This window comes from Amphiura filiformis, chromosome 15 (assembly GCF_039555335.1).
Source record: "Amphiura filiformis chromosome 15, Afil_fr2py, whole genome shotgun sequence".
NCBI classification, from domain to species: Eukaryota; Metazoa; Echinodermata; class Ophiuroidea; order Amphilepidida; family Amphiuridae; genus Amphiura; species Amphiura filiformis.
In genome coordinates this window covers 60537500-60563949 of record NC_092642.1, presented here as the reverse complement: position 1 = coordinate 60563949, position 26450 = coordinate 60537500, and the positions used below count along the sequence as shown (strand labels likewise).

Below are 26450 nucleotides of genomic sequence, written 5' to 3'. Positions count from 1 at the left end.
TTATAAGCAAACTGGCCTCAATTAGTAGATAGCTCCCTCAAAAAATGTTAATTTCAAATCTACCCCTATAAAAGCCTAACACCTACATCTCTCAGCACAGACAGAGCCCCTCACACCAAAATACATTCACTAGAGCAGATATCTTACACTTCCCACAATGCATTTCTTCCATTTCAATAATCTGCACTGATTTGCTATCCAGTGTAACATGGGTTGTTAGTGTCAAAAGGTACCTCAATGAACAGAGCACATCCAGAGCTTGCAAATTATGTTTTATTTCTTGACTATCGACCCATGTTTAGCCAGTATATTCCAACATGAAAACAAATGAAACATACATATACAAGTAATAGGCGTGTCATTTGATGTATCATGTTGCAAAGGATTCTGGGAAGGGTAAGATATCTTCTATGGCATTCACCTATTTATCTACCTTAATTGAGTTATCGCTGTTGAGAAGATTGTATAACACAAAAAAAGAAAAAGATACAGAGTAGAAGTAATTGAATTTACACTGAGCCAGGGTTGCCCAAAAATATTTCAGCCCAAATCGTGGGTCAAATAATCGTAAAGTTGCCCGATTTTTCTCCTAACCATTGGTTTCTACGGGAGAGTAACCTATCAGTCACAGGAGCCAATGTTGAAAAGCCACTAATATTTTTTCTTAATCATTGGTTTATATGGGAGAGGAAATATCAAAAGTTGAGGGAAAATCTTCAGAAGTCACCCAATTGGGCTAGAAAATCACAGTTTTGGCAACACTACCAGGCTTGTAAGAGTAGATATGTAAGAACTATTATACACAGTATCGTTAAAAAGATATGTCATTTAAGGAAACGTTTTCACAACTTAATGAAGCACACAAAATATGTTTCATAACAAGTCCTGTGAGCAATTATATAATTTGAGAAGATTTTTTTTATTGAATGGATGGTTAATATTCAGAGGACGGTCCAATTTCATCACTTGCTCATTACAGTTTTTATCTTGAATGAATGAGCTTGACCATAGATTGTCAAGAAAGGGATGGTTAACACTATCTCATAATCTGATAGTGTAAGTCACCCTTGTGTTGACAATCTATGGCTTAACTCATCCTCACACCTGAGGATTTCCATTGCTTATGTTTTTTGAGTAACATAGAAGAATTTTGAGTAACATAGCCGGTCACTATGTAAATGAATCCAGTGAACGTTGGTTTGAAGGATTTCTAGTGATAGCATCACAAAATAATGATTTTGGGTAGATCATTTGAATACTGCAACCAATGCATGGATTTCTAATCATGATAATACTGTAATATTATGTATGCATGAACCCTGAACCTTAGTACACCCCAGCGTGATCACTGGATTCATTTACAGCCCCATAAGTACTGCCTGCTGATTGGTACAAAAGAAGACTACCCAGTTTTGTAGGACCAATCAGCAACATGGTAAGAATGGTTGTAGCACTGAAAAAGGATTGAGCCAAAATATTTAGAAGAGCTATTTTAATTGGTCATTCAGATGAATGAATCAAGTAATTAACCAATCAAAAAGGCTGTAAAAAAGCAGTAGTTCTCAGTAATTAACGCCATGCCAATCATTCAAGCCACAAAAATGATTGCTAATAGTCAAAATGTCACAAACAAATTTTAGAAACACCAAAACTAAGCACACTTTACTTCATCAACAGGACATTTTGTGGTTGGAAGGTCTACAGATTCTTGACATTTAAAGCTGCACAAATGATTTCAAGCAGTATCAGTGATGCTTTAAACCATCCTGAAAAATCTTGGCAATAAAATATATTATTCAGCATATCTTTTGACAATCTCATTTACAGATACTACCAGTCACTTCTTGAGGTGCATTAGTTTTTCAAAATTCCTATCGAATCTGTGCGTTACTATGACAACCGCATTGGAATTATTTATCATTATGGCTAAATTGAATGAAACTTCAGAAATTCCCAAAAGCAATATTATCATTATTATTAAATTAGAAAGCTGCTATGCGTAAGATATACAAACGAAAGTATCCAAGATAGCAAAGAGTATATAAATTAATTAAATATTACAGTAAGATTAATTCAAGGTACAGAGAATATGAAAAAATAATTCTGACTTACAAAGTATTTTAGCATCATAAATTATATACAAAATGTTACAATAATTGCAGAAATCAGTAATTCACACATTTACTGCTATTTAATTACTTGTACATTAATTAAAAACACCACAGACACACAGACTACATTCTGTTTTCAATGAGAGCACTGAACATCAAAATAGGAAAGAATCAGAAAATTTGAAAAAAAAGTGTCTATATAAAGAGCAAAATGTGCTAAATATTCTAGTCAATTGCAGCATTTTGAAAATTGTCTTTTCTAAAGAAAGGTCTTCCTTACTTTCATCCTCAAATGATAAAATTACATTGTATTTTTTCAATTCTTAGGTGAAAGAACATCAAACTATATTGCCCTGTAGTGTCATGATTGAAAACAGCCATCACATTATTGATAATTGTAGAATGCAGATACATTCCTAACCCCCTGAACATTACCTGCCGATCTAACATTGCCTCTGATTGGCCAATTACATGATATCTTCACTTTAATCACCAATCAGAATGGAGCTTTGCAAATAATTCACCCCAATTTTTTTTAGCATGGTGAAATTATTCTAACAATGTTGATGATTGGTCCAATTGATAATGAAAACTTCTTTTTGGCCAATCGGCAGGTAGTTCTCATGGGGTTAATTAATTTACTACAAAAGGTAAACTTGCTCGCATTTTGATCAATATCCCTCTCCACACAGGTGTCAGATGACAAGTTCCAAAATTTATTTAAAAATTTCAGAATTATTATACCGACATGAACATTTTTTGGAATCGGCCTTAAAATGCATTCAAATAAGTACAAACAAGCCCAGTATTGGTTCAGTGGTTCTTGAGATAGCTATTAATATTTTAGAAAATATCTCAAAAGCATTATTTCGTAATTTTATAGACCTAAGTTTACAAAATACTCAGTATTCTTGAGATTTTGACGTACTTCAGCCTTTATCTCTGTGTAATTTTTGCATTCAAATTTTGAGATTAAGATTAATAATTTAATACTTTTTTTATTGCAATATCTGTGTGCCGAGAAAAAAAGGTACAGTTTGTACTGGAGAAGTTCTCACACAGCCGAAGCAATCCCATCTCTTTGGCATTAAGCATGTTTAGGCCATACTTCCCTGAATGAGGTTGTTGAGGTGGGGGTTCATAACTCCTCTCGCATAACGAGTCTGTTTTAGCTTCCCAGCACTACATATGCCGATACCCATTTATACACATTGGTGGAGAGAGACATAAAAGGTTAAGGGCCTTGTTTAAGTGCACAACACAATGACACTGCTGTGGTTTTAAACCCTCAACCTTACAACCATATGTCAGAGCTCATACCGCTGTGCCATCTGCCAAAGACCTTAAAAATAATTACAGTGCCAACAAGTCGAATGCTCATTGGAGACTCTGAAATATTAATAACATGATGTTTTTCACAGTTGCTTACAATCAATCGTACGTTTTGGATTTATACACATATAACCCTATTAAATCAAGCATACGATCAACCATGAGTCTGTGTGGGCCCCAGGTCTCCAACATTCAATTAAATAATTGATAATTTATCACGATACTACCTGAGACAGTGAGTTCGAGTTTACCTAGTTATAATGTCAAGACATGTCAAAAGGTCAATGAACTTATGAGTCAGCCATACTCTGGCCAGCCGTATCAACGAAGTAAAAACATGGTGAATAATACGATGGCGCAGTTCTGAATGTATATCCCAGCAACATCAATCCAGGGTGCAAAATTCCCCGCTATTTCAACAAATTTACCTTTGCAAATGGGCCATCCCATTTAAAATCCATACACCCCCTATGGAAGACATAACCTAATCTTCCAAACACATGGAGTGTGAATTTCAAATGGGATTACCTAAACATGTGACTTCATATAAATTCTATCCCCCTGTGTGGGAGATTAAGGCCAAGTCTTCCAGAGGGTGCATGGATTTCAACTGGAATAGCCAATATCTCAGCAAGATCAATCCAGGATGCAAACTTCCCACTATTTCAACAAATTTACCTCTGCAATACTCTACCTTTCCTTGTAAGTTGCTCGTACACAGAAATTCACACTTCAGAGGCTAGTGACTATGGTCTCATCCCCATAGCATAGTCCAATAACCTCAATTAAACAATCATAGTGCAAAAATTGACCTCAAGTTTCAGAGTATGAGTTTTTGTACCCAAAGTTTCAAAAGGTCATTCAATGAATGTACAAATGTATTGGGTTAAAGAACTGTGCACTATTAGATGAGAATATTGAATTGAATTTGAACCAATAAAGTCGATTGATTTTTTTTTAAACAACGAGAAACAATCCATTTGACAGGTCAGATTTCAATTACAGATTGCTATATTGACCGGACTGTAACTTCAGCTTTAACTAGATGACTACAGAGTGCCTCAACATGCCACAATGCATCAGAAAATCAGGGTTGCCAACTTTTCGGAATTGCTTGGTGTAAGATATTGAATAGGGGCATACCGGGATGGAAATATTGTTTGCCAAATAAAATTGTTAATGATTTTTTTTTCGCCAGAGTGCTTGAGAATCAAAAAAAGTGGAGGTGGCAGTGACATGAAAAAAATTCTTGGGACTATATTTTGATGATGCTTAAGATTTTGCTATCATAGCGTGAGCTACCTTGGCGCGAGATTTTACGACCTTGACGGGAGAGTGTGAGAAGGTGCCCAAATGTGTGAGACTCATGCTGAATGTGTGAGTCGACAACCCTGAGTGAATTAAGGGCTTGGTGTAATAAGCACCATCTGCAATAGCTGCCAGGTGTCATATGTGTACAATATAGAATGCAGAAATTATCAAATGTCTACAGGGCAGCTATTCCAGATACGGTCTAATTACACTTACCTCTCAAAATGTAAAATAACACTTTTCAAAATCTTGTTTATACTTGGCTAACTTAATATTGGACTGTTGTAGTACAAGTAATGCAAAAGACATTGAGATCTCAATGTTGTGGTCAGATGGGTACTCATCATTTTGGCACACCCTGTAGGTTCTGCATCAGCTATAGGTTAATCAATCCCTAGACTCCAAGATAGGCAAGTGTTATTCTGTTTTTATTAGTCCTCATGCAGAAGTAAACAACTCAGACTTGCACAGTGCTGTACATAATGCACACTTAATGAAGTACGTTGGTTGCATTTGTATTGCAACTACACAATTCATTCAGTATCAATTTGCTGTTCTGAGGCCTGTCCATTCGGTACTGATTAAATCATACTACAGGCAACCTTCAAGAAGTTGAGTGATATATCAAATTGGTCTAGCTAATCAGTCAGTAAGGGAAGGCCTCAAAACCCATCCGCCAGCACCGTTGGCAGTACTGACCATTGAGTCTGGTTTATATTGTATAGCACAATAGAACAATGGTTCTGCCAGCGCTATAGGTCAACTTGCGGTTGGCTTTTGAAGTCATCCCTAGTTGTGTCTAAATGGTTGTGGCACATATATCCTGAGGTCCTGAGTTTGATTTCCAGTTAAAAACTTGTTTATTATTTTACTTTCACATCATATTCGTTCAAGCAAATTTAAGAACTTGTTGAAATAGTAGGAAATTTGAACACTCTCATCATAAAATACATGTATATACGCACAAGTTGCAAAAACTTGTTAAGAAATCAATGCATATCACATAATCACATGCAGCAGTACTGTATTGCAGGATATTGTTGTGGTATAAATTTGCCCAATTTTAACTGTTTGAACTGATTTTGATTTCTTTTCTTCATCATTTTAAACAGATACAATGAGGAGGATCATAATCGAAAATAATTTCCCAGGCTTTTAAACTTGCCGTTCTGAAATGAACCACAAAACAGTGCAAACATAAAGGCCAAGCGAAAATTTCCCGCTATTCAGTATTGATGGCATGAAATTACTTCATACTTCATGATGGACAGAGTATAGCAGTGCTGACAGACAGACAGATACACAGACATATATGGATAATAAAACACACTTAGTTCTCATTGGCTGTGAGTGATGGTGGGGGTGGCGCTATAGGAAGATGTAATGCTAGTGGATCTCGTAGTCTCTGGATGTCTTTCTCAATCTGGAGGGGAGAGAAAAAGAAGAAAACAAGAAGTGACGATGACCAATATTTCTGTAAATTATTTTCCATCGATTTTCCATTGCATCCCGTCGTTGGGCAGGAAGAACCTCCTATGTGTCATTGGTTTCTGAACATGTTTAAAGCAAAACCTCCTATGTAACTTATTGGCTGTTTTGTTTTAAACATGTTCAAGGGCCACATGTACATCTATAGGAGGTTTTTCCTACACAACGACGATACATTCAAGCATTTGATTTTAAAATATGGGCTATTCCAGTTGAAATTCATACACACCCAGTGGAAGACATAACCTTAATCTCACATACAAATGTGCAGATGTCAAATGGAGTTGCCCATTCAGGTAACCCCATTTGAAATTCACACTCCCTGTGTGGAAGAAAAAGGTCATGTCTTCCATAGTATATGCATTTCAATTGGAATAGCACAATACTAGCTCACAATATGTACAGGGACTGCCTTTGAGGAGAGCGAGAGCAATCGCTCTCTACTGCTCTCCTTAAATCTGATACAGGAGAGTGATTTTTAGCTCTCCTTAGTTGACTATTCTCTCCTTACATTCTATTGTAAATGCTCTAAATAGCTCTCCTTGAAGGTTCCAGAAGAGCTATTTAATGCTCTCCTGCAAATTCCAAAAGACATATATATGTATGCAGATATTGTGACTATCATATAACCCAATGTATACTTGTGCTTGATAACAAACTTTAATGCCCGATATATAAATAGTTCAATCACAGTACGCAGATAAGAAATCTAGAAGGGGCCTATATGTTTCACCCAAGCATAAAAGTGCGTAATAAATACAGCACATAATATTGCTAGAATCACAGTAACCTATACCAGGCTAAAGAAATATCAAAAGAAGGCATGAAGCTCATTGAGTGATACTGACATACAAGAGGACGGGAAACATACATAACCAGCAGGCACACGGGATAGATCGAAAATAATGAACCTTCCTTCACAATGATAAAAGGATTTATTTATTCCATTTATTCCCCTAGACATAACATTGTTTACTGTATAAACTGTGCTGTTGGCTATGATAGGCAGCGGGCAATCATAGCGGGAAGGCTGGGACAAATTAATATCATTAACAGAGCAGACTTCCCAAATGAAACTTGCAGTCTATGGTATATGTAGTAAAATTGGAGCAAAATATTCCACTGTTTATAATCCACAAGATAGTACATGTGTTGTTCTTATCAAGAAATACAAGCAAGTGTGTATTCTCTGGTGATCATGGGAAATCTCTATCATTTTATAAAGCTGCTTAAAATTAATATTTTGGATCTCGTCTGGAGGATTCGCATGAATTGGCATTGACAGGAGGTTTGCAATGCAAAAATGGCATTGCTAGCAGATGTAATCCTTTTTCAACGCATTCTTGGAAATAATAGGTTCTTCTTATTTTAAGTTTAGAATACTACAAAAACATCTTTACACTGATTCAGATTGATTAATTAACTTTTTTATCATCGTAATAAATTGCTGGAGCTTTAAAATCAAGTTACACTTGGAAATACGAAGGAAATACATACATGTAAAATATGGAACACCGGAAAAATGATGCGGATGGGGACAGGACCAAAAAAGTTAATTATATACAGCCTATAAAACTACACTTGTACTTAAAGTCTAAAATAGACTGAGCCCCAAGTTCTCCACATTTGCATATTGGGCAATTCCAGTTGAAATCCATACACCCCTTATGGAAGACATGACCTTAATCTCTCACACAGGGGGTGTAGATTTCAAATGGAGACACACATTCAGGCAACTCCATTTGAAATTCACACTCCCTATGTGGAAGGTTAAGGTCATGTCTTCTATAAGGGGTGTGTGGATTTCAATTAGAATGGCGAACCTTTGGACTACTTATAAGCCTTACCTGGTTCATGCGATCTCTAATCTCGTTATATTTTTCAACATCCAATTTCTTCTTTTTGGCAAATTTATGGAAGTTGGTGAGGTACACTCTGTCTTGGGCATCGGGATAAAGGAATTCCTGCAAACAATCACAACAATAAGTAAATAAGCAACATAGAGAGATATTACACGATAGGCATTTACGACGGGTATTATACAAATTGAAGTGGCACCTACCATAAACAACTCTTTTCAGAGCTGCAAAAACTCTTGGTGGACAAGAGCACCTACTATAAATGACTCTTTTCAGAGCCATCAACCTTGTAGTGGATAAGAGTAAGCCCATTTGAACAGCTCTTTTCAGAGCCACTGAATCTTAAGTAAGAGAGGCCTTGCCTTATGATGTAGTAGACTTGCCCTTAAGAGATGATGGCTCTGAAAAGAGCTGTTGTAGTAGGTGCCCCTTTCTTACTAAAGATTTAGTGGCTCTGAAAAGAGCTGTTGTAGTAGGTGCCCCTTTCTTACTAAAGATTTAGTGGCTCTGAAAAGAGCTGTTGTAGTAGGTGCCCCTTTCTTACTAAAGATTTAGTGGCTCTGAAAAGAGCTGTTGTAGTAGGTGCCCCTTTCTTACTAAAGATTCAGTGGCCCTGAAAAGGTTCAAACGGATTGACTCTTATTAAATTGATCAATTTGTGGAGCAGTTCAGAAAACAATTTTATACACAACATCTCTGTATACAGATTGAGGGTCAAGCTTTTGTCTGTTAACTTGGACTTAACTTCAGGACAAAACTATGCGGAATTCTGCATGCAGACTGTCCCTTGTATCATGTGGACTGCCCCTTGACTACTGATGTAGTAGACAGGCTCTTAAGAGATGATCGCTCTGAAAAGAGCTGTTGTAGTAGGCGCCGGCAGCCCACATGATACAGACAAGGGACAGTGTGCATGCAAAGCTCCAAATAGTTTTGTCCTGAGAAGTCCCGAGTTATAAACAGACAAAAGCTTGACTCTCAATTTGTATACAGAGCAGGTGTTGCATTCTTGCGTGTGTACTTTTTTGTTTTGGACGGTTTGGACCCCTTAAATTACAAGTTGAAATTGATCAACAGGTCTGATCAAAACTGCATGGACCCCTTAAATTTTATGATGCATGGTAGCTTAACTCAAAAATAGCGCAAGCATACACAAAAGAGAGTGTGCGCGTAAGCAAGTTGAGCACTCCATGCACGTTCATATGAGCGATGTCGCCAGGTCCGAATGCTGTACCGACATCAGCTGAATTCAAGTACGCTTAGAGGGCACAGGCATGGAACATTCTAATCTCTCTGTTATTACTAGCTATATGCCGGTACGGTCATTTGTACTGAGTACCCCCAATTCGGGGGATTAGGAGCATCATATGAAGGGGTCAGGCATTTTTATTGTCCACTATGGGGTTGAATCCCTCCAACTTCCACCCACCCCAATAAAGACCAAATCAAACTTACCTGTCTTGTGAGAACAAAGTACATGTAGAAAAATATTCCCGCACCATACGTGACAAAGTATGTGATAGGTTCTACGATATCCCATGAGTACTCCCACCATGTGAGCCGAGCTAGGAATCCAAACTGCAAACCCATGTATGCCAGACCTCCCCATACTACATAGTTTGATTTCTTCTGTGCTCTCATATTCAATTCTTTTCTGAGCTGTCAAAAAAAAAAGAACAAGAATTGATGAAATGTCACTTTAAAATAAGGATAAGATTACATTACCCGGCTAAAATTCTCTGCCCGGTACCCAAAATTTCCAAAAAAAAAAAAAATTACCCGAAAAATCACAGCCTTACTTTAAAACACACACTTTTTTCTTACAATATTTATTAAATTAAGGTGGTCCAGCCTCATCAAAATGGAGATTTTGGTATCCATGCAAACCTACCATTTTTTATATGCTGTCCAATATTTCGGGCTAAAAAATGTTCTGATGAGATTTTATAAGCCAAAATGTGTGCAAAACTTCATTTATTATCCATGTAGTATTGTATGGGGTCTTCAACTGCACAAAGCAGTCAAGTTTTATAGCTCAATTTGTTACACCCCAGTGTATAGAGGTTATCCGTGTTCTATAAGCTGCATATCCTATCAGCGACGGCTATACCTTGTTTAGGACTTTCTAAAGAAGTACCTACATGTGCAACCACAACTATTTCAAAATGGCCCGTCAAAGTCATGCAGGTAACTCTGAGGTCGTGCATTGAATTTGTTTGAATGAGGAATACTACGGGAACCAGCGCCTTTTGTTAGAAGTCACACATGAGTGAAGTGGATAACCTCTATTGGTGTGTGGTAATGCAAGTTTGAGCATCAGCACAGTCTCTGTTTGTTCTCATGAATAATTGAGCTAAATAAAAATTCCCTTGCGCAAGGAACTAACTGCTTGAAAGCTCAAACTCATCTTGGTTAACCGTATGAGACCTCATGGAGTTGATACTGGCTGCGATGGTTAACTGTGGTATGAATAAGGTGCTGCAAGTCACTGATTGTTGCTACATGGTTTATGGTGTGTCTTGGGCCACAATGGTCATTGAATTCCTGTTAAGTGTGCTGAGGCTCGTGGGTTCATGCCTGTGCATAACATACCATAAATCATTTCGCTTTTTTATTTTTATTATTTTTGATTCCCAGTAATGATTGAAAATTGAACATAAAAACTTCTTTAATAAAAAGTATGGAGTAGCAGTCAAAGTCATTCCCATGTGAAACCAGCATGTGAAAGAACTGGACCATCCTCACTTTTACATTTCACTCTAATCTTAAAGCGAATTCATTCATTATTTGCACATGGGTACACCCGTTCTAATCATTAATGTATACATTCATGGAACATTCATGTACTAATGCAGAAGTGCTCTGACTCTTGTTGTAGCAGCATTAGAAATAATATAAATATTGATGTATCGATATAAATACCCACTGGGCACACATCTTGTCAAACAACCTACTTAGTAAAGCTGAGATCCACATTGGGCAATTTCAGTTGAAGTCCATAGTACTCCCCCTATGAAGGACATGACCTTAATCTTCTACACAGGGTGTGTGAATTGCAAATTGGGTTACCTGAATGGGTGCCTCCATTTGAAATCTACACCCCCTGTGTGGGAGATTAAAGTCATGTATTCCATAGGGGGTATATGGACATTAAATGGAATAGCCCATTGTCTTTACCTTTTCTAGTGGTTCTAGTTCTTCTTGTAAATTCTCTAGTTGTTTCCTGAGGTCTCTCTCCTTCTCCAACTGATGCTGTTCTACATGTAGTGTGGAGTATAATTGATATACCATGGACTTCACATCCGCCATTGTTCTTGCATCTTCACTGATTAGTTTTTCTGCAGGAATAAAGAAAAGAACAAAGGAACATTTTTAAATAAAAATTTGCATGGTTTCTAATGTTAGTGTGTCAAGCTACATTCTTCAAAAAAGTACTTGGAACACTTTGCACACATTCCATGCAGAATTTCTTATGATCATGGAAATGATGTATATTGTGTTTTGGAACAACCACGACATCTACAACAAAGATTTACCCTTCCCCTCTCTGATTGGTCAGTTACATGATAACTTTAATCACCAATCAGAATGGAGATTTGCAAAATGAAAATGAAAACTTCTTTTTGGCCAATCGGCAGGTAGTTCTCATGGGGTTAAGTATTATGTCCTCGGGTGACATGCTCCAAGATGCACTATGTGTTACCCACCCTCGAAAGGGAGGCACGCAGACAGTAGTATTTTGTAGTACGAGGTGACGTTACGGTTAAAGACGTTTTACAGGACGTCGACAAATCAAGAGATGTAGGTTGTCAGGAGTTTTAATCTACACGCTCTGGGGCAGTTGTTTAATGAAGCAATGCGGAAGAAAAATAATTATTGCAATGGAATCTTAAAGGCCCATTCAAAGATCCCAGCAAAAGGGTAAAAGAAAAAACCTGGGTAAAAATTGCTTTAAAGTGACGGATAAGTCATTAAAATTGTCATTAAGTATTTTTGCAAAGAAAATGTTTGCAAAGCAAAATATGAGGAAAGCAGCAGCATTGACAAAGTTGAAACCCCATTGAAATACATGTAGATAAATTCTCTACTTAAAAGCCATATCATAACATTTCTGTAAAAATAGATTTGTATTTATTTTTCATAAAATGTTAGCTTTTACTGTCAGATATGTCCCCTTTTAATTTTGAGCCGAACAAGTGAGGTAAAGCATAGAAAATTGGAATTTACTACTAGCGCCCATGCATGTTACTCCCATGGTTGTGTCACTGGTACGATCCTTGAGGTGTGTATGTATGTGTATCCCGCACGCCGTGTACGTACTGTGCATACGTGTTCGACTAATATTTCCATCGTAATAATAAAACGCCGGTTCCATCGTTTTATTCAAAATCTCGGATTTTGACAAAACTACAGCACCTAAATCTTGATTTTTGCAGAGTATCTTTATTGACTAAAGTACATTACAATTGTGTAAAAACCAGAATTTAAAAAAAGTTAAAACGTTATAATATGGCTTTAAGTAGAAATATTACAATTTCATGTAAAATGTCCAATTTTGTCCTTGATACATGACTTTCAGCTTAACCATTACCAGATTATGTTAGCACATCTATGCTACTAACAAAGGTACATGTACACAAAACAGAATTTTTTACTATTTTCTGAATGAGCAAATCGCTGAATGGGCCTTTAACTCTATGCTCTCAAAAACCCATGGCTATACAGGCTTGATTTCTATGTCACATTCAGAGTCACCGATTTATAAGGAGTTTGTTTTATAATAAAGTTGCCAGCTCTACCAGCCTGTGGGAGCTTGAGGTACTGTCTGCTGCAAACAATTGGGTCAGATGGGAAGATTTAATGAAATAATTGCATGGAAGCAAAATAATTATTGTAAAGGAATCTATTAACTCTTTGCTCTCAAAAACCTGTGGCTATAGAGACTTGCTTTATATGTCGCATTCACAGTCATAGATTTATACCAAGTTTGTCTTTGTAGCTAGCTGTGCCAGCCTAGAGTAGGTTGAGGTAATGGTTGTCTGCTGCAAAAACTCGGTCAGATAGGGACGAGCACCATTTTTTTGGTGGTGTACAATTTAGGTAGATTTAATGAAACAATTGCATAGAAGCAAAATAATTATTGTAAAGAATCTATTTGTTGTTTGCTCTCAAAAACATGTGGCTGTAAAAGCTAGCTTGATTTCTATGTCACATTCACAGTCACAGATTTATAACAAGTTTTGTAGATATTTTTGCTAGCCTGGGAAAGCTTGAGGTAGGCCTACTGGCTGTCTAATGTACATAACAACTGCTTTAATGTAGTACAAATTTTGAAGTGCCTCAATTCAGTGATTAGCACAGGTTTGGTGCTAGCTCTCTGATACCTCTATAAGATGTCAGTGGCAGCTTCACTCACGCTATTCAAGAGGCGTCCAGTTTCAAAATCCCTAACATTAAACTTCACCCTAACAGTAACCTAAGCCCTAATCCCAACAGTAAACCTAACCCTAAACATAATCCAGATTCTAATCCAAACTCTGACCCCAACCCTATCTCTAACACTTACACTAACCCTAACCTTATCCCAAACTCTATCATTTATTTAAACTTTCTTCAGGCACGGTAGCCCCTTCAATGACAAAGCTCTGATTTCCAAGGGAGGCCCTGCAATATCTAAAATACCCTGAACTCTTAAGTCTAGCCATTTTCAGACTAATGACTCTTAGCACTAATGGGCTGTTCTCTGAACTATCGTCATGAGACTTGAAAATGGCCATCATAATTTTGCACAAGTTGGAGCTTATTTTAGCTCACCCCATTTTCCATGAAATGTTTGCTACAAAAGCAACAAATCATGAAGTTGTTGAAGATAAATTTTTAATCAAATTCTTCACAGAAAATAATATAATTTTAGACGATTTTGTCAATTTGTGCAACCTTTCAAAAGAGTTTCCCCGCGAAATGGGCTGAAACTCGTAAACAATTCTGGGAAAAAATATTTTTAAAGTGCAGTAAAACGAAGTGAAACTAATGCTTAATGCTCTGCATGTTGGCCATAGGCTTCAACGTACGGTATTAAGATATTAAAATATCAAGAGCTATCTCAATAACCACTGAACCAATACTAGGCTTGTTTGTACTCATTTGAATGCATTTTTCATGCCGATTCCAAATTTAGTGATCAAAATGTACAATTTTGAAATTTTGTGAATTTTTAAAAGAAAATTTGAAATTTATTTATCTGCAGTCAACACAAGTGTCGAAAGGGTTAAAATGTTGTTTTAAAAAAAGAAGAAAAAAAAGCTTTGAATAAAAACCCTTCAGGAGTTTGAAATAAATAATTTTTAAAAAAATCTTGCTTCAATGTGTAACCACCTTAATAGTAAAGTGAAAGAGACCTTTTACTATTTGTATGTGTGTACACGTGTCAACCCTATGCAGAGCCACTGGCTTGTCTTCAACACAGTGATGTTTTATTTTTAATTAAATAAAATTGATTTGCTATGTTAGAGAAGATTCAGTTGCTATCTATAGCAGATCTGTAGATATCTATAGTAGACAGCAAACTATTTCAATGTTGAAATCAATCTAGCTTTAGCAGCTCTACTCACTGGATTGTTTTCAGCGATACCTTTTTTGCTCATTAGGCAAGAAAAATTAATTGTTTGGTTGCCCTTCCAAGATAACAATTTGGAGGGATGGTAGGTTGATTTTTTTTTATGGGCTCTTCCTCCATTTTGAAAAGGCTAGTATTGACAAAAGCTTGAACATTTTACGGTAAAACATTGTGCGTTTTTGGACTGAATTTACATGAAAATAGTTCATGTGTATAACCAAATATGCATTTAATGAATAAAATGAGTGAATAACAAATATAAAATGTCCTTCATACAGTCAAAATTTAAGGTTGGTTAAAAAAAAAAGTGATAAAAAAAATAGGATTTCTTAATTTTTTGGTCGGTCATGGAGGGCAAGCAAACACATTTTTTTTGCCTAACAGAATTGTCAGGTAGGGAGATTACCCCAAGACAGAGAAACCAAATAAAACACATCCAAAGTGTTATATTCCTTGCCACACTACTCAGCCATTGAACACGGTCGAGATTTATTTTGTATATTCATCAAAAAACATGCATACACAATTCACAATTTAATTAATATGAATAGCAAAGGCTAAAGGCTTCAATTCAGCAAAAACAATCATAAAAAATATTTGGCATTTACGCAAAAAAACAAAAGCCGAAAAGCTGGATGTGAAATACCCTTAAATCTGAAAGCTTAGATACTTTAAGCAAAAGCTGAAAAGCTGGATGTGAAATACCCCTTATATCTGAAAGCGAGATACTTTAAGCAAAAGCTGAAAAGCTGGATGTGAAATACCCCTTATATCTGAAAGCGAGATACTTTAAGCAAAAGCTGGATGTGAAATACCCTTATATCTGAAAGCTTAGATACTTTAAGCAAAAGCTGAAAAGCTGGATGTGAGTTACACCAGTATAGCTGAAAGAGAGATACTTTGGAAGCAAATGAGAAGATTATAGCTGAAGCCTTTAGCATATTTTAATTATCATATTTAATATTTTACTGCTGTTGATTGGAGCCTGCGAGAGATTCCCAAGCTTCCAAGTTCCTTAAGAAAATTTCAAATCAAAAGAATTATTACATTTTTCTTTGACATTGTACATATAAAGCCATTATTTTATATAATTAATATCAAATTGCACTCCCACCAACAATCCACCTCTAATCTGGAACACTTTGCAACTTATGCGAATCCTGCAAAGTAAGAAAAGAGCAAAAAAAAAAGACAGATTTTTTGGGGGATGGTGGGTGGGTAAATAAAATTATTTATGACCGTCCTCAATGATGTCTGATTGTGTTGTGATTCGGCTATGGCCCCCAACGCAACCGGATAAACAAACGAGCCTGCCCTGATTGGCCAAACTCCCACAAGAACACAATGGATGCTTTATGCAAACGAAACACGTGATGACCCGCGGTCATTCTAACATGCCTTTCACGAACGCCCCTGGATGCAGGCATGGAAGCACCCATTCTCTCTGCAGGGGCAAATTTTGATTCTTCATGATTGATCACATTCAGAATCTTTATTAGGCCTAAAAAAAATTTTGAAAAAAAATAATTAAAAAAAAGTAAATAATTAAAATTTAAAATAAAGAATCAAAAAAGTTCCAAGGCCTTTATCATACACAATTTTCCACTGAAAATGTGTGTAAAAAAAAATGCCACCGACCTACCCTAATTTTATTTATGTTAGAGGAGGTGCTGTCTACTAAAGATAGCAACAGTTTGTAGATCAGCTGGCATGCAATAGAAGACTATACACTAAATGCACAGCCACTTCCTGACTTGCTTTTAGTACACGCTGGTATTCTGACTTGCTTTTAGTACACGCTGGTATTCTATTAATGTAATAGCTTTGCAAGGGCTGAAAAAAAATTTTTTAGATTCTAGAAAGGAAGACTATTCCTACTCAACCCTTATGCCTTCCCATGATGCAATGTGCAATACTAAATCACACATAGAATCTTGCTATACTTTGTTTTAATGATAGGGTATATTTGAGTGCTAACGTATCAAGTTTTTATGGTATCAGTCCGTTTGGTTTAGTACATCATTATTTCCAACACTTATTCCCAGTGTATTTTTGTGTCACTTAGTTTATTCTAGTTGGCCCCTGTTATGTTTGCAGGCTTTACAGTTCTGTCTACTTTGGACTTGGGTAATTTTTGGCCATCAAATTCGACCTACTTCTGTGTCTGCTATTATTTGATGTTTCTTGTTCCTCTACATTTGAAGTGTGTGTTTTACTATAGGGCAAAATAACAAATTCTCGATCATGAGAGGATGTACCTTCTGCGTCAGCATACTTTTCATAGAATAACACGATCGCGCAACCTGCAAGACCGAACCTTGACCATGCCTAGCAATGACCGCGAGATTGGTCAATTCTCAAAAGCTGCGTTTGCGCCGTAAGCGCCGGTCTTTGCGTAGTACGCTCGACGCAAATGACTGTGCGTACCCAAGTTGGCTCTCATGATCGATAATTTTTAAATATTAAAATATTTTGACTATAGTCTTGGTTCAAGGCATGCATCACAGCTTTTCTGTCTCACTCTCTTCTTAAGAAATACAATTTTTAGAGTTCCACCATGGTCTGTTTTAAATGATTCTACTATTACTATTGCATGTTGCTTTGGCTTTTCTATGAACCATGTCAGACCACATGTACCAGTGGCATAGCGTGTGTCATCACATGGAGGGGGCACCGACCATGATTGGGGGGCACCGGGTTTGATTGGGGGTACAAGCCATTTTTGGCACTTTTCCTATGGGATTTTTACAAATTTCAGATCGATGGGGGGGGGGGCACCCTGTGCCCCTATGATGCTACACCACTGACATGTACGGGGGTAAGGGTGGGGGAAAGGGTGGCATTGCCCTTTTTTTAAAGAAAAGTTGGGGAAATGAGGCTGTGGATCACAAAATGCCCCTTCATTTAAATGGAATTTTTCATGATTTATAGCAAATTTGATACCCTTTCCAGAACTAATAAATATGTACCCTATCAGGGGGTGATGTTCCTTCAGCTTGTCTTACTTTACAATGTAGTATCTCCCTCACAAGCTAACTGGAATAAAATCCAAGAACACATAATGCCACTCTTAATACTCAGCAGAATTTCATGGACAAGTTATGTTTTTTTCATATTATATCAAATATTCATAATCTCTTCATCTATCCCATGGATCACCAGCAGCCCAGCGCCTTGAAGATGACACTTCAAACTGCCATTATCAGACACCCTAAATCTTGTCTATTTCTAAGATTCTAAATGGAATCACCCATTCAGGTAACCCCGTTTAAAATTTGCGCTCCCTGTGTGGAAGATTAAGGTCATGTCTTCTATAGATAGCTATAATAGGGGGTCTATGGTGGTTTTTTTTTCAGGAATAGCCCAATTCCTTCACTTAATGCTAATGAAAAAGTTATCATAAAATATGACATGATTTTGCTTATCGAGTAATGGAACATAGTATAGCATTTCATGCTACAAGCAAGATATATGAGGATATGAATTATTCGACACCAGACTAGCAGCTAGAATGATATGAAGAGTTATTAGCTACCTTTGACATTTCTATCATTCTGGCTATCCATCCATGGAGATAACAACCAAAAGTACAATTCGCACTGAAGGTGGGATTTAAAGGTGCCCTTTTCGATTCAAAACTTTACCTCTAAACTTATCCCAAAAGTGTTATTCCACACTACATATCATTCTCAATAGTTTTAGTATCTGGAATGCAAATGGGTAAGTCCATTTCCTGAAGAACAACCTTGTCCTTGGCCAGGTGGCGAGTGCTTGCTCGGGGCATTGATCATTTATGGGGGGCTCGTCCGGGAGAGGGAGGGTACAGCAGGGAGGGGCATCACCCTCTCCATGGTACTCAAATTTGGTTTTTCAGCCTTCATTCTCATAATAGAGGTGACAAATTTAGGACATTTTGACAACATTTAGACAAAATTTGGATCATGCCGGGTCAAAGCGTGTAATCCGCGCTGTAGAAACGAGCTGTGATCGGTTGCCGTCTAAGGATCCAAGGTCATGTGTGATGGCTATTACACAAATTAATTCTATATTCTACTTGTATAGTAGGTTCCTTTTTTCTGACATTATAAAGTCTGTAAAATGCTGCATACACTGGCAGCATATGTGACTTGCATGAAGTAAAATGGATGACTTACTTTTGTACTTCTTTATAGTTGATTGAATTGGTGTATAAATATTTTCCTGTAAATCAATTATCATAGGGCCTATAGCCAATTATAGATCCATTGGTAAAATTGGTAAAATGCAATCTTGGTAGATGGTGGATTACCGAAAACACTAAATTGTGCTTACATCTTGAGTTACCATGCTTGGACATTTAAATTTAGGATATAACTGTGATGCCTTGTGCTCGCTTAAAATCTGTTTTCCGTACTTCGGTTTACAGGAAGTTTGTACCCAGAAAATGGTAGGTCAAAAAAGCTGTATGCTCAGTATAAACACGCTGTAAGTGTATATATTTTGTTTACAAATACCGTAAAACCCTGTCTACAAGCATATAGTGTGTTTTTGATGATAGCTAAATTAATATGAGACAGCCGTAAATATGCCAATACAATAGATTGGTCTTGCAATAACACTTGTTTGTATTTGCTTGTATCGGTAATTAATTTTGCTTATACTCCAAAATATTATAAGTATTTCGATGGATGGCGTCTAGATTAATTTAGCTTTCATCAAAACCACTCTATATGCTTGTAGACGGGGTTTTACGGTACCTCTCTAAATGTATTATAGTGTTGATCATTAGCAACACTTCCTATTTTTTTTAAATAGAAAACAAATATATACGTATATTAAAAAAGTGTTATCCCTACATTAACACCTGCGTTTAGAGTGTAATCTACGTAAAAATTAATTTGAAATGTAGGCCACTTTGTAATAATCCAATATTTGCACCAAATTGCAAAGTGTCTGCAATTATTAACACACCACTGCCTACATATTCCAACTCCGATAATTAATCACATGATTGACATTGAACAAACATGAATGTTTATCCTCACCCTGTCCACAAATTTGTACTAGCGAGTTTTTAAATTAATTTCCATGTTATAACCAGTACTGGTTACAATACATTTTATGCACCAAGTATTCGCTACAGTCAAGGGCTTAGTTAATTAAAAAATGATTATGATGCATACATCGGGCGGGGGTGCACTTAGTACAAATGACCATTTAATATGGTGATGTGCCGCAAACATAGGTCACATTTTCGGCCATTTGGTACATCAATGACTACTTTTTCTAAGCTAATTTTCAGGCCGCGACAAATTTTATTTTTTAGCTTGCCCGATCGGGCAGGCAATATCCAAAAATTGGTTGCCCGAAATTGCCAGAAATTAACCCATATTCCCGGCAACAATTGTCGACAAAGTCACATACCGTACTCATCATGCAGTGCAGTGCATAGTACCGTAAGTGTGCCGAATTTGGCAGTTTCATTCTTACGGAAATCCAATACTTTTCTCAGTTAATAAGTTGATAAATAAATGAGTATTCATGAAATGCATAAAAAATGAACATTTCATTCAATTATTTCACTGTTTGTTTCTTACATGTGGAAAATAATGTGTATTTTATGTGAAATTTTGTCAGTAAAGTCACGGCGATTTACGTATTTCGCCAACCACTAGTACATCTCAATCCCAATCATATGCAAATACATGGCCAGCTGACGTCATGATATTTGCACGAAACAGGTTCTATAATTGGCCAAACTTCCAATACGTCACGTAACTGCATGATGTTCATTAGCATATATACATGTATATGTCTGCAAGTCTGGTGTGGGATACGAGTGCCTAGCGAAATTTAAGTTCCATTTCAAGAAGTTTTCTACTTTGTTTTGACGCGTTTTTTACTTCTGTGAACACGCCAAGTTGGACAGAAATACTCCATTTTAAATCATCAAGCTTTAATTGGTTTAAATTTAGACTTGCCCGATCGGGCACAGCTCTTCAGAGTTTTAATTGCCCGACAAAAAAATGTGATTGCCCCGGGCTATCGGACAGGCGATTTGTCGCAGCCTGCTAATTTTGGTATATGGATGGGTAATTTTTTCCAAAAATTTTGTCATTTTTTTTGGAAAATGGCACAATTTTGACTCCATTAGCCAAAATTTTCTAAATTTGACAAATTTTTGAGAAAAATTGGTAAAACTGTGACGTTTAGAAGAGAGATGGGTCCAAATTTCTTGGGAAATTGATATATGAATGGGTCCACTTTCAAATTCTCAGCAGCAGACCCTACCCAAACCAAATTGAGTACCCTCCCCCTGTTATGTTTTGTATATACATATAAACAAACAAGGATGTAACTTGCAAGTCTTCCAGAAATGTTTGCCCTTAACATTGTCTTCCCCAACAACAATATTCCTGATTCCATCATTGCATATCACCATTCCATGTTTGCTATTTCCTAAATGACACTTGATGAAACGTATACACTGAAGTGTACATAATGTGAATTAATACCAATATCGGTATTGACTGATCTTATTGATGATAACTGTGCAAAGGCAAATTTAAATACTAACTGCATACTCTCGTATTATTATATAGATTTAAAATATTCTGTGGTTAAATGTATGTAGCTTATAAAGTTGAATGTCATGTCATTCCAGTAACATGTGTGATTTTTTATTTAATTTATTTTGAATGAAACAATTCAGTAAAACTATCCCCCAGTTCACAATTTCGCAGGGGTACTTTATCAATTTCTAACACAAAATTCCTACATTCAAAGCATGCAGCCTACAATAGGGCAATATTTTTCTGTAAAAAATTGTTAAAAAGAAGAAATTTAGTCATTTTGTTAAGTTTCACCAGAAAAAAGCATCTTAATTTCCCTCCCAAAACACCCAATTAGTAATGTTGAAAACAAAATCAAAAACAAGCAAGCAAACACTATGCATGCTTTCCCAACTTGAATTTAATTTCTCTTTTAATTGCTGGAGTCAGTAAGTCACTGAAGAGCAACACAACCATTTTCAGAAAAATTTCAGTACTACACAATATTATGCAGGAAAGGTAATTTGATGAAAGAATAACACATACCAAAACTCTTGCTCCAAAACGAAATGGCAAAATTTGCATCAACACATATTGGGCTATTCCAGAAATTACAAGGCATCCCCCTAAAGAAGACATGGGATTGAGATTCCCATATTTTTTCACACTTTTTTGCTCTGGAAATTTTAAAAAAAAGGTCATTATTTTCACAACCCTAAAGAAGACTTGGGAATTCCCAAGAAAAAGACACCTTTTTATTTTAGGCTTGGGAATTCCCAATTAAATTTTGGCAATAATTTGCCTATCTTCTTTAGGGACACCGGGAATTCCCATTTTTTGTATCATTTTATTGTCAAAATAGGAATTCCCATTTTTTTGGGATAAATTTTGGCCTGGGAATTCCCTAAAATTTATGGTACACACTTACATGTCTTCTTGGGGGGTGCCATTAATTTCTGGAATAGCACATTGCAATAATAATCAAGAGTGACTACTATACCATGCACATTGCTATACATAATGAAAGCCAGTTCTTTCAAGCACCTTTTAATTTCCTATTTTACTATAAAAGCTAATTCCATCGATTAGGTTCAATCAATACCCAGAGCTGCAGTTATTCTGTATAAAGCAATACTTTCCCTACCGGGAGCCAGTCACGGAGTCACCCACCTTTGCATAGTGGTTTTGTGGGCCTGGGAGTATATCAGACACACCAAATTGCATTCTGAATACAAGGAATATCCTTCTAATATCAAATAATTTTGATTTTGTGAAATTCGCAATATAATACAAATTTTAATTTTTTATGGGAAATTATTAAACACTAGCGGGATACCCGCGCTTTGCGCGGGTCCCCGCTAGATGAGTAAATGGGAGCGTTCACTATTACAGGAAGAATTACTGAACAGGTAGAATCATTGAAAAGGTACATTTTATTTATCTAAATCTGTCTCTTCTTACATTTTCCTTTTTAGTTTCTTCTGGCTTGTGATTTTCTTTTCTTTCTTACATTTCCCTTTTAGCTTCTTTTTTTATTTGCTGCTTGTGATTTCCCGTTTCCATGTTTTTTATTTAATTCTGTTCTCATTATTTTAACTTGCTTTTTTCTTACATTTCCTGATTAGTTTCTCATTTTAATTTAATTTTTCTTTATAGTACCACTTCATGTTGTTTATACAACACATCTTTTTCCCTTATTTATTACGTCCTCTCATAGCGTGTCTGCGGACGTGTTCACCCGTTATCATAATCCCTTGACCCGTCCATGTACCTTTTTGACCTTTATTTTTCCTTCTTTCCGTATTATCATGTCCACTGGTCTCTGGCTCGCAAGTCGCGTGGCTCTGCGCGTTCTGCGCGCATTGGCGTACGCGCGCATACGACGCTGCACTGACGCGCTGCCGCCAGCTGCAGTGTCGCGTAGGCTGGAAACTGATTTTTATAACAAAAACCCTGTTTTTACACAAATTTTCACTGTTTTTGCAACCAATTCTTGACCGTTTTCAACCAAATTTTTGCATTACCGTCTCGGTATATGCCTCGATGTCCCGTATGAATTTGGTGACATTTGTATCGAAACTGACGGAGCCTTTAACTTTCATACCCGCACACACACACCCCCACCCACAACATTCCCCATTTATAGTAAGATTGATACTTTTGACATTTAACAGTCATTGAAGTAAACTTTCGAATTGAAAATATATATACATTTTTTTGACAAAAGACCTAATATTTTTAGGTCTTTTGGAGCAATTAAAAAAAAATCAAAATTATTTGATATCAGAAGGACATTCCTCGCGTCGAAGTTTGGTTGTTGTTTTTCGCCGCAAGACTTTTTTTTAAATTTCATGATTTTATAACATGGTGCATTAAGTAGAAATATTTGCACGATTAATTTTGAACTAATTTGCCTGTTTTTAAATTTGTGTGAAAAATACACAAATTTATGTTTTGCATTTAATAACCACTTCAACTAACATTATTCAGCTTTCAAAAATCTTCATCAAACACCTATTGTTTCCAAGTTCACAATCACCACAAAGTCATTAACCCCCTCGCTACATGTATATACATGTGAGCCAGTGACAAAACTGCAGTGGTAACTGAGACATGTCTTTATCATGGTTTACTGTATCTCTGGGAATATTCTAGGCACATCCACATGGAAGGCTTTCTGCATAAGCAACACCGTTCTCGAGCAAAAACTTAGGGGAATCTGCCATGTGAACAGCCTTGAGGATTCCAATCCCTAAGATTGCACCCAAATTTATCCCCAAGAAATTTAGGGGATTTCACGATTTCCTTGAGTGATCCTTGAGTGCTACCATAGCACTTGTTCAGTGCCTGTATAGGACCATGACAACCCCTACAAAATCCACCAGCCCTCGGCGCAAGCGCCTCGTTGGCCGAGAAGTGTCCATGCGCGCTTCGCACGCACGCACTCCCCCCTCAAGGAACTAGAACTAGTTCTATGCTACCGCCGTGTCAACGATACATTTTGCGGTTCTCGATTGCTGAGCTAATAACCTATGACCTTAGTTTAATTATATACGGCTCAATTTGGCGCATCACTAGATGGGTCACAATAAGCTTCTGGTTGTAATTCCAGAGTTGACATCGTCAGGTATTGCAAAAACTTGAGGATTCTAGCCCAGTGGCGGGCGCTACGGGGGGCATCCCAAATATTTTTCTTGCCCCCCAGTTTGCCCCCCCCCCCACTTTTGAGGCAAAACCCAAAAAATCACTTAAATTTCCACGTTTTGCGGCAATTTTGGGCAAAATTTTCCAATTTTGCCCCCTGAAATTCACTTTTCCCCCCAATGCCCCCCCGAAAAAAATTCCTGGCGCCGCCACTGTTCTAGCCTTCAATTGAGTCGTGTGAACACGCACTCGTGGATTGACTTAGGAATCGCAATTCTCGAGCGCGCCCATCCTCGAGACGTCTATGACGCGTGAACACAGCTTCTGTTGCCTCATTGCTGTAATGTGATATATGGAAATGATGAACTTGATCTGGGGGACTCATCACTGTATTTATGTTAGGATGTCAACCTGGGTTGATATAGGATGTCAGCCTGGGTTTGATATCATCCTGGGATATCATGCATATAAAAAAATTACAATGTGATATTATCATGTTACTTTTTAATGTGTAGTAGATATTGAAACATATTTCAGATATAAATATTGATTTTGGTTTGTGGTTTAGGTATTTCAATACTTTTCCTCAGGAAGTATTTCTATAATATCTAAAAAATACTAGACAGAAATACTTCTTCGAACTTGGAAAAATTGATACAATAAATAAAGTGGAATTTAAAGAAAACAATGGCATAATATATTTATTTGAAAACTACGTCGATCCAAGCAAAATATGTTCCATATAGTAGACCTATTTAAAACACATTTACAGCACTTCTGAAATCTAACCAAACCTTTTTGAACCCCGCCAATATAATTCTGTGATCGCAGCACTCGTACCTGTTTATGCACATGTTGTAAGTGTCTTCCTACCTACTTCAGATGCAAAAATATCTCTTCGATTCCGAGTTCCTACGCTGAAAAAAAATCGGTCAATATTATAACTCCTGGCCCACTTTTAATGTGCTATTCCAGTTAAAATCCTTACACCCCTGTGGAAAACATGACCTTAATCTCCCACAGAAGGGTGTAGATTTCAAGTGTAGTAACCCATTCAGGTAACCCCATTTGAAATACACATTCCCTGTGTGAAAAATTAAGGTCATGTCTTCCACAGGGGTGTATGAATATCAACTGGAATAGCCCAATTTTTTCTTTTGTTTGTTCACACAATAACTGCAAACCAGGTTAGTTTTGCAAACAATTTTTATGTCAGGAACTTAGCTAACAATTCAGAATTATAAACTGTATACTATAAAAATAAGATATTTAATATTACAAATAAGGAGGCCACATTCACTATTTGTTATCACTGTGAATTTGAAGAAAAAATACTGTATTCGATCTAATAAGCACCCAGATGCTTGTGTAAGTCATCTGACGTTTAATAAATACCATAACCTATTATTTTAAAACTCAAACGGTAAATTTTTCCTGCAATTAACACTGTTGTGGTTCAAGAAAATAAAAACCTAAAACAAAATCCATAGAAAGTTATGTCACAGTTATTGCAACTATGATTTTGTTATGAAGCAACAAGCAATTTCATGCTAAAAGTGCTTCGAAGGGGGGCGCTAATAAACCGATGCGAGAAAGAGTTAATAAGGGCACTAATTAGGGATGGGCACTTATTACATGTAGGTCAAAAACAGCATGATTTTGACACAAAAAGAACTTTCTGGATTTGGAAAATGAAATTCAGTCCCTGCGTGTCGTAAGTAAATCGCTATAAAATAAAATGCCCACAAAATTCAACCATTTTGCAGTAATCAAATGGCTGCAAATGCTTAAATTTTTTAAAAAAAGCAAAAAAAAAAATAATGGTTTTGTTTCAAAGTTCACGAGTGGTTTGAAAACAAATGCTAAATGCAACTTTTTTTTTATTCCTGACTTTTTTCATGATATTTGGAGAAAAAAATCTGAATTTCACCAAATTTTTCTTGAAAAACTAAAAAACAAAACAAAAAAAACACGATTTTACAAATGTGTGTGCAAGCTTTGAGAGAAACCTTTTTTTTTGGCCTAAATAAATGTATTACATGTAAGTATGAGCTGATAA

The 26450-nt window shown here is 36.5% G+C and overlaps 1 protein-coding gene across 1 annotated transcript in view; it reads right to left on the bottom strand.

Moving 5' to 3' along the window:
* Window positions 1-478: 478 nt before the first annotated feature.
* The window catches only part of LOC140171904 (calcium uniporter protein, mitochondrial-like), a 107475-nt gene continuing 81503 nt past the window's right edge, over window positions 479-26450 (bottom strand). Inside the window, exons 5-8 of the mRNA XM_072195247.1 lie at window positions 11279-11439; window positions 9557-9760; window positions 8090-8206; window positions 479-6177 (exon numbers count right to left, since the gene is read on the bottom strand). Of these exons, the coding sequence (XP_072051348.1) occupies window positions 6085-6177; window positions 8090-8206; window positions 9557-9760; window positions 11279-11439 (575 nt within the window). The 3' untranslated portion in view covers window positions 479-6084. The remainder of the gene's footprint in view (window positions 6178-8089; window positions 8207-9556; window positions 9761-11278; window positions 11440-26450) is intronic.